This window comes from Panulirus ornatus, chromosome 3 (genome assembly GCF_036320965.1).
Source record: "Panulirus ornatus isolate Po-2019 chromosome 3, ASM3632096v1, whole genome shotgun sequence".
Lineage (NCBI taxonomy): Eukaryota > Metazoa > Arthropoda > Malacostraca > Decapoda > Palinuridae > Panulirus > Panulirus ornatus.
The window spans coordinates 608,070-620,523 of NC_092226.1; the positions used below are offsets into that span (position 1 = coordinate 608,070).

The window sequence follows — 12,454 nt, forward strand, 5'->3', positions numbered from 1 at the left end:
GACATAACTGCTTCTTTAGTGAGCAGCTGTTCCATATTTACTGGGGTTTTATTTGACCCATATTGTTCACATGCCTAAGATGGTTCATCCTACGCCTCCCACTTAAGTGGAATCAGAAGCCTTATTATTTCTTTCATTATCACCTCTCTTCAGCAGTCATTTTTCATCCATTGGGATGTTGCAGCCTATTCCTTGTTCTGTTGGTATCTTTTGGCCACTGGTCTCAAGTGTTGTCTGCCTATGTTACTGCCACAAAAGGCATGGATTCATGGCTTATACCTGGCTGCTTTTTCTCACAGATTTTTAGCGGAGATCATTGAAGATTGGTTATTATGATTCTTTCCTCAAGCACTGAAGCTCTGAAGTTCTGTTCTTTTATTCATGTTTCACACTTTATATAACCTTTCCACCTGTAAGAGTCAGGTCTTCAAATGCTTAAGGCGTTATAATTGTTTCTATTCCCTTTCTTGTATGCTATTTCTCTTTCTTCTGAGATCACTATGAGTAAGGCATTTCTGTCTGTACTATGTTGGCTATAATGAATAGAAGATTCATTTAATGACTCGTGTTATTTTTTATGATGATTACAGCATGAATGATATTATGTGGAAGTTTGACAAACTGTGTAATCAAGCTCATAGAGATTGTATTTAGTACTCCAACTTTTTCATGTAAATTTTAATCGTAAGCAAATGTCACCATCATAGTGACCTCCAGCTTAGTTGCAGCAAGCAGTCTATACTGTACTATTAGTTTTTTTCATATTTTCACTGATTATTAATAACATTACTACCATCCAGGTTTTGTACCACAGTAGTCAAGATTTGGTAAAACTATTCAGCTTGAATTTCAATTTATCTGGTGCATTAGGATTTATGTACATATCAGCATATTATTGTATAAACTTCTCTATTTTATAAATGTGTTCCTTAGTTTAGAGCTTCTTTTTCTTCAGTGCTCACAAGCGTTTTAAGAACTTGGCCTTGGAGAAAGTAGGACATAACCGCAATGCCAAATTGCCAATGGACAAGTTGTTGACACTTCCAGAACTGCGGGCAAACCCATTTGGTGAACGCATGTGTCTCATTTTTTCATCAACAAAGGTATGTATTACCTTACATTAGTATGAAACTGTGAACTGAAATCATTCTTTTTATTTATTTTTTTATTTTACTTTGTTGCTGACTCCCACGTTTGCGAGGTAGCGCAAGGAAACAGACGAAAGAATGGCCCAACCCACCCACATACACATGTATATACATACACGTCCACACACGCAAATATACATACCTATACATCTCAACATATGCATATATATACACACACAGACATATACATATATACACATGTACATAATTCATACTGTTTGCCTTTATTCATTTCCATCGCCACCCTGCCACACATGAAATAACAACCCCCTCCCCCCCATGTGCGCGAGGTAGCACTAGGAAAAGACAACAAAGGCCACATCTCAACATATGCATATATATACACACACAGACATATACATATATACACATGTACATAATTCATACTGTCTGCCTTTATTCATTTCCATCGCCACCCCGCCACACATGAAATAACAACCCCCTCCCCCCCCATGTGCGTGAGGTAGCGCTAGGAAAAGACAACAAAGGCCACATTCATTCACACTAAGTCTCTAGCTGTCTTGTAATAATGCACCAAAACCACAGCTCCCTTTCCACATCCAGGCCCCACAGAACTTTCCATGGTTTACCCAGATGCTTCACATACCCTGATTCAATCCATTGACAGCATGTCGACCCCAGTATACCACATCGTTCCAATTCACTCTATTCCTTGCACGCCTTTCACCTTCCAGTATGTTCAGGCCCCGATCATTGAAAATCTTTTTCACTCCATCTTTCCACCTCCAGTTTGGTCTCCCACTTCTCGTTCCCTCCACCTCTGACACTTATATCCTCTTGGTCAATCTTTCCTCACTCATTCTCTACATGTGACCAAACCATTTCAAAACACCCTCTTCTGCTCTCTCAACCACACTCTTTTTATTACCACACATCTCTCTTACCCTATTATTACTTACTCGATCAAACCACCTCACACCACATATTGTCCTTAAACATCTCATTTCCAGCACATCCACCCTCCTCCGCACAACTTTATCTATAGCCCACGCCTCGCAACCATATAACATTGTTGGAACCACTATTCCTTCAAACATAACCATTTTAGCTTTCGGAGAATGTTCTCGACTTCCACACATTCTTCAATGCTCCCAGAACTTTTGCCCCCTCCCACACCCTATGATTCACTTCCGCTTCCATGGTTCCATCCGATGCCAGATCCACTCCCAGATATCTAAAACACTTCACTTCCTCCAGTTTTTCTCCATTCAAACTTACCTCCCAATTGACTTGTTACTTGTATACTACTTGGGACTGTCAAACCTTTTTTTCTGTTGGTAGCCCTTTCCTTGGAATACACAACGTCGCAAGGTATTTTTTGAGTGTATGAAGTGGGGTCAGCCTTGTGCTAGTCCCTTGAAAATGCAACTGAAACAGAGGCTTGCTAAAGAGTGACCTTTTATTGTGCAGGGTCATTTTATTAACAATGAACTACTGCTACGTGATCACTTTACCCCCATCTGGCTGGATCTTTTGTGCAACTCTGCCTGCTGATATAGTAGAAGACGACATTGGACAAAGCTCTGCCTGATAATAGAATAAAAGACACAGACAGGCATGATCGGACTGATTTCACGCAATAAAAGGCTGTTTTACAGCACTGCATTATGATCATTGGCTGTACGCACAGCATCATGCACTGGGCTTCATTGAAGCAGAGGGGCCATTGCCTGTGCCCCCAATTATGGATGTGGTCATGTTCTGAGTGAAGCGCCCTTTGTTGCTAGGTAAGCTATTTTCATCTGGGTGGTTGGTAAGAGGTTATGGTGCCATTTAGCTGACAGGGATTTGGCATTGAAAGCGTCGAGGAGATTCTTCTTGATCCAAAGTCTTGCTACTTTGTGTTTCTGGTGTTTGATCTGTTGCAGGCTCACTGGAATTTGCCCCTGGTTGTTGCTTAAACATGTGGTTGCTTTGGCTGCCTCGTCTGCTTTCTTATTCCCTTTGATCCCCATGTGGCTGAGGATCTCCTGTATGGTGACAGGACAGCTTCATCACTGTCACCGTAGTTCTTGAAGTTGAGCAAGGATTGAGGTGACGAGCTTGATGTTGTCTTTCGGGCGGCTGTGTTGAAGTGCTTGCACTGATGATTTGGAATCAGTGTGTACTATCATGGGCTTGGAGTGCTTGGTAGATGTGTTTTCCAGGGCTTTAGAGTTAGCCACCAGCTCCATCTGTAGTTTGGATCAGCCGTCTGACAGCCTCTAGAGGTGAGTATGACTGTAGGTGTGGAAAGCCACCCCCATACTTCACTCATGTGTATAGTCCACTGAGCCATCTGTGAAATGTATCACAGCTTCAGCTGTTGTCTCCTTGGCCATGGCTTTCAAAGCCAGTCTTCTTAGGTCTTCCTGCTGGAGACTGGACTTTCTGTCTCCGAGTGATGTGACTGTGAAAATGGCTGGTGTTGGGTCCCATGGAAGCAGTACACTGGACTCATGGTGGCATGTATCCTCTGTATTCAGTATGGATGCAATTGCTTCAAAATGTTGTATGATGTAAGCTGCCTCATGTGTCCAGGTGGTCCCTCGCACTGTATGGTCTTTGTGGAAGGCAGCACTGTTTTTGGCCTTCATATCTGTATGGTTATCTAACTACACATCTTGGCTAAGAGCACAGCTGTTGTCGGCTTCACTCTTGCTGCTGGTCCACATAGGAGCTCCCAGCATGGTCCTGAGTGCATTATTCTCAATAGCCTCCATCTTGGTCACCTGGTTATCCCTTAGGCCAATGAGTGCTGGAGCACAGTAGTCCACCAGTGATCGGATGGCACTGGTGTAGGACATCTTAAGTACTTGTATGTTGGCCCCAGCGATTGGGCTGGTCCCTGACCTCATATATCCTCAATTTTGGTCCTATGAAGGAGATATTCAAGCTGTGGCCTGAAGCTGAGGTTTTGGTGGAACCACACCCAAGACATTGGTGGGTGTCAACCCAGTTCACTGGCTTTTCCTGAATGGAGAGCATCTTGTCTGGCTTTGCTGAGCAGAGGGCCATCGCTTTTGTCTTGGTTGTGGTGACCTTGAGACTCTTTTGCATTTGTTCTCAACAAGCTTGAGTGTGTGTTGAGTGATGGCAAATTTGTTGGACCCTTGCACTATCAGCCAAAGATAATCTGTGTAACAGAGGAGCATAGCTGTTTGCCTGAAAGAGAACTTTACCAAATTCTCCATCAAGACATTGAAAAGCATTGGGCTGAGGATGCCTCCTTGTGGAGTGCCATTCTCAAGGAGCTTGTATGTTGGGACAGTATGTTGGACAACTCCTTGGAATCATACTTGTTCTGGGTGGTGTGTTGGATAGTCCGGGATCCACTCCAGTAGCCTTCCCTGCACACTTTTCGAAACTAGAATTTCTAATATTGCCAGTAGACTGGTTAGCTCGAAGGCTTTTTCCAGGTCCAGGAAGACCAATGTGGTCGGCCTGTCATCTATAGTGCTTAGTTAGTTGCTGAGCTGGTGTTTTCCCTGTAGGCCACCTTTCCACTTGAGCTTGTTGAGAACCATCCCCTCTGCTGTCTTGGCACTGCAACTGTGGAGGGAGATGGGTCTTGGTTCTCTGGTTCTCTGGGCATTGGAATAGACTGGATATCTGCCTATTTCCATTCCAGTGGAAGTCTCTGTGGCATTCATGAAGCATTGATAACATACAGCAGTGCCTTGTGTCCAGCTTCTCCAGTGTGGTGTAGCATATTGTACATTTTTCTGGCAGCCTGTGATGCCATTCCCTGGTCCGTTTCATCGCTTGATTTGGTTTCTGTTTGGTGAAGGGCCGGTTGGTTATGTCTTCTGTTACATGTTTCACCTGCTCGTTTTGCCCTACCCGGTCTGAGTTATTCTTGTGTCCCAACTCCATGTGTGGTCAGGTTGTATGTGGCTGCTTAGTCAGAGAAGAGACCCACAAGCCTCTCTGCCTCCTCCCTGGGATTGGGGTGTGTCAGAGGACTTGGTCTTGGGGATTGCTAGATCTGCTGCTTCCTGAAAGGCTCAAACCAGTTTCTCACATAGGCTACCTTAGTCTGTTAGTTTGAGGGTTGCAAGTTTGGTACCAGCCTGCTGCTGCTTAGCTTGCCATGTTTTTTATTTTCTTCATGAAGAGCTCCCAGTTTGCTTTTTGAGTATTGTATCTCCATCTCTGTGGTGGTGGCAGGAGGAGCTTGCTGACCAGTAGAGTGGTAAGTGTGGCATAGTGGTCGCTGAAGAGATTTGGGTATAGTTGCCAGCAGGCTAAGTCTTGTAGTAAGCAGGAGAGGAAAGTAAGATCGAGTCTTCCTCCCCTTATGTGGATGTGTTCTCCATTGTTGAGTAGGGTAATGTCTGGCATATCGTGCATTGTGTGGTAGAGGTGTAGCCCATCCTTGTTTTTGGCACTCGAGTTGATTAAGAGGTGGTGGGCACTGAACTCTTCACCATCCAGCATGATATTATGTTTTCAAGTCTGTGTGACTCAGCATAGATCTGTAGTGCGTCATTAGCACCTGCTGAGTCTGTGCAGTTTTGTTCATGAGTGGAATGCAGCATTTTGCCTTTAGAACCTTGGGCTGGTTTTCCAGGGGATCAAGGGGTAGTTCCATTAAGTAATTCAGTGCCATTGATTTGGTGTCCTTCAGCTCCAGGTCCAGTTTGATGGAAAATATGCTGGAGTTCTTTAGAAGTATGTCCAGGGCATTGGTGGAGGAAGCATCTTTGGGGTGCAAAATAACCTCCCCCCCCTGAGGTTTGGTTGGACTAAATGTTGCCATGGGGATTTTCTGTAATGATGGCGTATGCTGATTTGATCTCTGTCCTTGCAATCCGGAACTTTGGAAGTGTAAAAGTTGAGCTTGTGGAGACAGTGGTGTTGGTTTTGGTTGTGGTGGCTGAGGCTCTGGGGGCATCCTGGAAACTCCTGAGGAGTGGAGGTGGCATTTTTCGTTCTCGACAGTGGTCTATCCCTCTTTGTCGTTGCTTGCAATGGTGCTAGCAGTAGCATTGGCTTTTTTGGTGGTGGCAACTGAAGACCAGGCAGGGGCAGTGTTGGTTGTCAAGGCATTGGCGGGGATCATGGTCTCGGGTCCTTCTTTGGAGAGTATAAGCCCTTCGTACCAAGTGAAGGAAGAGGAAAGACCCTACTTTGGAGTTTTTGTGAAAAATCTCCCCTAACAGCTGTAATTTCGTAGAACCGTCAACCATGGTTGCCTTTATATGATCACAGAATCCCACAGCTAATCGGTAGGTTGCTGCTGATCCTTTATATGTGCATGAACCCACTCTGAGTGAGAAGCACATCACTCTAGGTGCTTCAGAGCAAATACAAACCCTACTTTCACTGTAGGTTCTGTAGGCCCCTCCATGACAGAGGAAAAAGGAAGGAAATGACTAAGAGAGAAAGTGTCTGATAAATCCATGAGACCATGATTGAATGACAGAGACCCTTAGCAGCAAGAGGGTTTCCAGTGGGAGGTCCAATGCTGTGAGAGAGTCTCTCCTTAACCACCTTGCTCTTGCTTCCTCAAAAAAGTCTAGTAGCAGCTGTGGTTGACCAAAGTTGACAGTATCTCAGCCCAGATGAGTTAGTAGATGGTCAGAAGAGCCTGCTGTCTACAGAACATGTAGAAACCTGCATGTTTTCCAGGATCAGCATTTTAGCTGGAGAAGAGAGAACTTCTTGCTTTGGTGGTTCTTGTTTTTGATAAAGGAAGATTTCTTCTATATCCTTTGACCATGATTACAGACAGGTACATTTATGGTGGCAGTAATGGGATTAAGCACTTCCAGCATCGAATCAAGAGTTTACAACATTCTGGTGGATTCATGTGGGACGTCAGTATTTGTTGCGTTTCCTGTTCAGGCCAACATTTTGTTGAAGTGTTGTCGTAACAACCTTCCCTCTACAGTCAACACCTGGTAGTTGTGAAGTCATGTTGTAACCATCCAGCAGCTTCCTGAACCATGCTGAGACCATGTTGTGTGAGCAGCATGATGCCTCTTTTTTATGCTTCATGTCATCACTTCGTCACTGAGCCGTGCCCAGCCCCTCTTTATTCCTGACTACATCAACTCTACTTTGCTCATGATGACAATGGCACCTGCATCCTGCTGAGGTTCATCTTGACGTTCCATACTGCATCATCCAGGAATATTTCTCGTAACAATTATGTAGTTTGATATTGTACTATTTTAAGAATTTATGAAACTTAGATCAAGGGTTAAAAACATGGCTCCTCCACAGACATTCCAGTGCACTAATGCACTGACAACTCAACACTACATTCATCCACCTCCTTCAATTTTGCTCCTTTTTCTCTCTCTCGATGTGCATCTCATATTGTTATGGCTTCCTCAGTGGACTCAGACTGTGGCAGGATATCTCAGTGGGTTCGGGGGTGGACAGAATCTTGTTGACTTTGGTGCCTCCAAGACCCAATTCCTACCTATCTCTCTATTGAGGGCTCCTCACAGCTCTCGTCTATCTTTGATAGTTCTGTAATTCCACCTCTTGAAATCAGTAAACATACTTAGTATTACTGTAACATCCACTCTTTCTTGGAAACCCCACATCACAGGAATAGCTACATCTGCCTCTAAGAAACTAGGTGTCCTGTTTAGGTGTCGAAACTACTCTTCTGAACAGTATCTCCGTTTATACTAGGGATTGATTGGTCCCTTTATGGAGTACTGCTCTCACATTTAGGGTGTTTCTAGCTCTGCATCCTTACTTGACAGAGTTGAGTTAAAAGTGATCTGCCTTATAAACTGTCCTGGGCTAACTTCCAAACTTGGCCCCCTTCCCTTGTGCCAGAGTTGGTTCACTTTCCCTCTTCTGTGGGTATTGCTTTGGTTTTTGCTCCTGGTGTACCCACACCCCTTGCTAGACCACGCAATATTCAGTGGGCTGCTGCATCACATGATTATTGTGGGGCCATTGGCAGCTCAAGGGTGGACTGTTTTGACAACTGCTTCTTTCCCTGTTTGTTGAGACCTTGGAACTCTCTACCTTCTCATGTCTTTCATGATAACTAGGACATGATACATTTCAAAAGACAGGTTTTTCACTTTCTCAAATATTCGTAAATACTTTCCCTTGTCTTTTCTTTTTCTGTTTGATATATTTATGTATTTATTTATTTATTTATTTATTTTGCTTTGTCGCTGTCTCCCGCGTTAGTGAGGTAGCGCAAGGAAACAGACGAAAGAAATGGCCCAACCCACCCACATACACATGTATATACATACACATCCACACACGCAAATATACATACCTATACATCTCAATGTACACATATATATACACACACAGACATATACATATATACACATGTACATAGTTCATGCTGTCTGCCTTTATTTATTCCCATCGCCACCTGGCCACACATGGAAATAACAACCCCCTCCCCCCCTCATGTGTGCGAGGTAGTGCTAGGAAAAGACAACAAAGGCCCCATTCGTTCACACTCAGTCTCTAGCTGTCATGTAATAATGCACAGAAATCACAGCTCCCTTTCCACATCCAGGCCCCACAGAACTTTCCATGGTTTACCCCAGACGTTTCACATGCCCTGGTTCAATCCATTGACAGCATGTCAACTCCAGTATACCACATCATTCCAATTCACTCTATTCCTTGCCCGCCTTTCACCCTTCTGCATGTTCAGGCCCCGATCACTCAAAATCTTTTTCACTCCATCTTACCACCTCCAATTTGGTCTCCCACTTCTCCTCGTTCCCTCCACCTCTGACACTTATATCCTCTTTGTCAATCTTTCCTCAGTCATTCTCTCCATGTGACCAAACCATTTCAAAACACCCTCCTCTGCTCTCTCAACCACACTCTTTTTATTTCCTCACATCTCTCTTACCCTATTATTACTTACTCGATCAAACCACCTCACACCACATATTGTCCTCAAACATCTCATTTCCAGCACATCCACCCTCCTGCGCACAACTCTATCCATAGCCCACGCCTTGCAACCATACAACATTGTTGGAACCACTATTCCTTCAAACATACCCATTTTTGCTTTCCGAGATAATGTTCTCGACTTCCAAACATTCTTCAAGGCTCCCAAAATTTTCGCCCCCTCCCCCACCCTATGATTCACTTCCGCTTCCATGGTTCCCTCTGCTGCCAGATCCACTCCCAGATATCTAAAACACTTTACTTCCTCCAGTTTTTCTCCATTCAAACTTACCTCCCAATTGACTTGACCCTCAACCCTACTGTACCTAATAACCTTGCTCTTATTCACATTTACTCTTAACTTTCTTCTTTCACACACTTTACCAAACTCAGTCACCAGCTTCTGCAGTTCCTCCCATGAATCAGCCACCAGCACTGTATCATCAGCGAACAACAACTGACTCACTTCCCAAGCTCTCTCATCCACAAGAGACTGCATACTTGCCCCTCTTTCCAAAACTCTTGCATTCACCTCCCTAACAACCCCATCTATAAACAAATTAAACAACCATGGAGACATCACACACCCCTGCCGCAAACCTACATTCACTGAGAACCAATCACTTTCCTCTCTTCCTACATGTACACATGCCTTACATCCCTGATAAAAACTTTTCACTGCTTCTAACAACTTGCCTCTCGCACCATATATTCTTAATACCTTCCACAGAGCATCTCTATCAACTCTATCATATGCCTTCTCCAGATCCATAAATGCTACATACAAATCCATTTGCTTTTCTAAGTATTTCTCACATACATTCTTCAAAGCAAACACCTGATCCACACATCCTCTACCACTTCTGAAACCACACTGCTCTTCCCCGATCTGATGCTCTGTACATGCCTTCACCCTCTCAATCAATACCCTCCCATATAATTTGCCAGGAATACTCAACAAACTTATACCTCTGTAATTTGAGCACTCACTCTTATCCGCTTTGCCCTTGTACAATGGCACTATGCAAGCATTCCACCAATCCTCAGGCATCTCACCATGAATCATACATACATGAAATAACCTTACCAACCAGTCAACAATACAGTTACCCCCTGTTTTGATAAATTCCACTGCAATACCATCCAAACCTGCTGCCTTGCCGGCTTTCATCTTCCCCAAAGCTTTTACTACCTCTTCTCTGTTTACCAAATCATTTTCCCTAACCCTCTCACTTTGCACACCACCTCAACCAAAACACCCTATATCTGCCACTCTGTCATCAAACACATTCAACAAATGGGGTGTTCAGTAATTGTAAATGGAAATGGTGAAGAGCTTGTGGATTTGTGTGCTGAGAAAGGACTGGGGATTGGGAATATCTGGTTTAAAAAGCGAGATATACATAAGTATACGTATATAAGTAGGAGAGATGGCCAGATAGCGTTATTAAATTATGTGTTAATTGATAGGCGCGCAAAAGAGAGACTTTTGGATGTTAATATGGTTAGAGGTGCAACTGGAGGGATGTCTGATCATTATCTTGTGGAGGTGAAGGTGAAGATTTGTAGAGGTTTTTAGAAAAGAAGAGAGAATGTTGGGGTGAAGAGAGTGGTGAGAGTAAGTGAGCTTGGGAAGGAGACTTGTGTGAGGAAGTACCAGGAGAGACTGAGTACCGAATGGAAAAAGGTGAGAACAAAGGAGGTAAGGGGAGTGGGGGAGGAATGGGATGTATATAGGGAAGCAGTGATGGCTTGCGCAAAAGATGCTTGTGGCATGAGAAGCGTGGGAGGTGGGTTGATTAGAAAGGGTAGCGAGTGGTGGGATGAAGAAGTAAGATTATTAGTGAAAGAGAAGAGAGAGGCATTTGGACGATTTTTGCAGGAAAAAAATGATAATGAGTGGGAGATGTATAAAAGAAAGAGGCAGGTGGTCAAGCGAAAGGTGCAAGAGGTGAAAAAGAGGGCAAATGAGAGTTGGGGTGAGAGAGTATCATTAGATTTTAGGGAGAATAAAAAGATGTTTTGGAAGGAGGTAAATAAAGTGCGTAAGACAAGGGAGCAAATGGGAACTTCAGTGAAGGGGGCTAATGGGGAGGTGATAACAAGTAGTGGTGATGTGAGAAGGGGATGGAGTAAGTATTCTGTTTGATATTTCTCTATATTTCAATAAAGGCCTGGCCTTGATGTGGACTTTTGTCCATGAATGGAGCCTTAAGCTTAAAAAAAAGCACCTTCATCTGTAATCCATAAGTTAGTGTTTAAAGATACTATCAGTAGCCAGTTTAAGTGAGATTGTGAGGATTTAGAGTTGTGGTTTACAAACACAGAACATTCAGCCTCTGACAGGGGTAGGACTCCCTCAGATAGTGATCTGATTAAAGAAGCTTTAAACCTAATAGACTATCAGTATGGAGGTGCTAAGAAATTTTCTCAAATACCCAAACTCAGAGATGTATCTAAATGTGAAGAATTTAAACAATTTTGGAGAGAATTTTCTAGACATGAGAAGAGGGTTAATGTGATGGCAATAATCATAGAAATGTTTGAGCTAGATTATGTTGATGAGGATGATGGTGTCTATGTACACAAAGCTACCAGCCTGGGACAGTGATTGGATTGGATGTTGTGGGGTATGTCATGGATTATGACAATGGCAAGGCAGTTACATTGACATAATTGTCTAAGCCCATAACCTGAGCGTTGGTGATTAATTTGGTCCTACTGGTGGTTAAATACAGAATTATGGACAGAGAAGATTGAATTAAGTACTTGAGTATCAGAATTGTCATTTTTTATATGTAGAATATAAGACCCCAGTCATAGCTACAAATAGTAAGACTCAGTCGAAATTTGTGAAACATAATGTAAGGGTTCTGACTGGTCCTTCACAATACTCACTCTCAAAATCTAATAGGACAGCCTAGAAGAGGGACAACCAACAGATCCTTTTGTTCACACATGCCCATGTCTCAGCCATCTATCCATAGACCCACACCACCATGGTGCTACTACTGCAAGCAGACAGGACATTGCAGATTTGCTTCCCAAGCTTAATGTCACAGGTGTTCCATGAATATTTTTCCTATCATAAGACAACAACCCACAACACGAGAGATTGCAGACAGGTACAGGCATGCTCTAATCCACAGTGATTTACAGATGCACAGTAGACATCACCACCCTAGCTGGCATTGTGCCTTCCTCAAGCTAAACTGACTTAGTTCTGAACTCATGAACAACTGAAACAGACAGCTAAGTTCTTTTAGTTCAGAAAATCTAGTTAACCCTTGTACAGTTCTAGACGATAAATGTAAATGATGAGTTTCAGAGCTTAGTTGTTAATTAGACTACTTGGCCTATGATTTTAGCCAAACTTAATGGGATAACAGTAAAGGTGTTTGTAG

General features: G+C 43.3%; 1 protein-coding gene across 2 annotated transcripts in view; it reads left to right on the forward strand.

The window, feature by feature from the left end:
* LOC139759963 (calcium and integrin-binding protein 1-like) overlaps positions 1 to 12,454 on the forward strand; it is an 88,042-nt gene that overhangs the window by 34,197 nt on the left and 41,391 nt on the right. For both annotated transcript variants that reach the window (XM_071682682.1, XM_071682674.1), the window contains exon 3: positions 956 to 1,103. In XM_071682682.1, the coding sequence (XP_071538783.1) occupies positions 956 to 1,103 (148 nt within the window). The remainder of the gene's footprint in view (positions 1 to 955; positions 1,104 to 12,454) is intronic.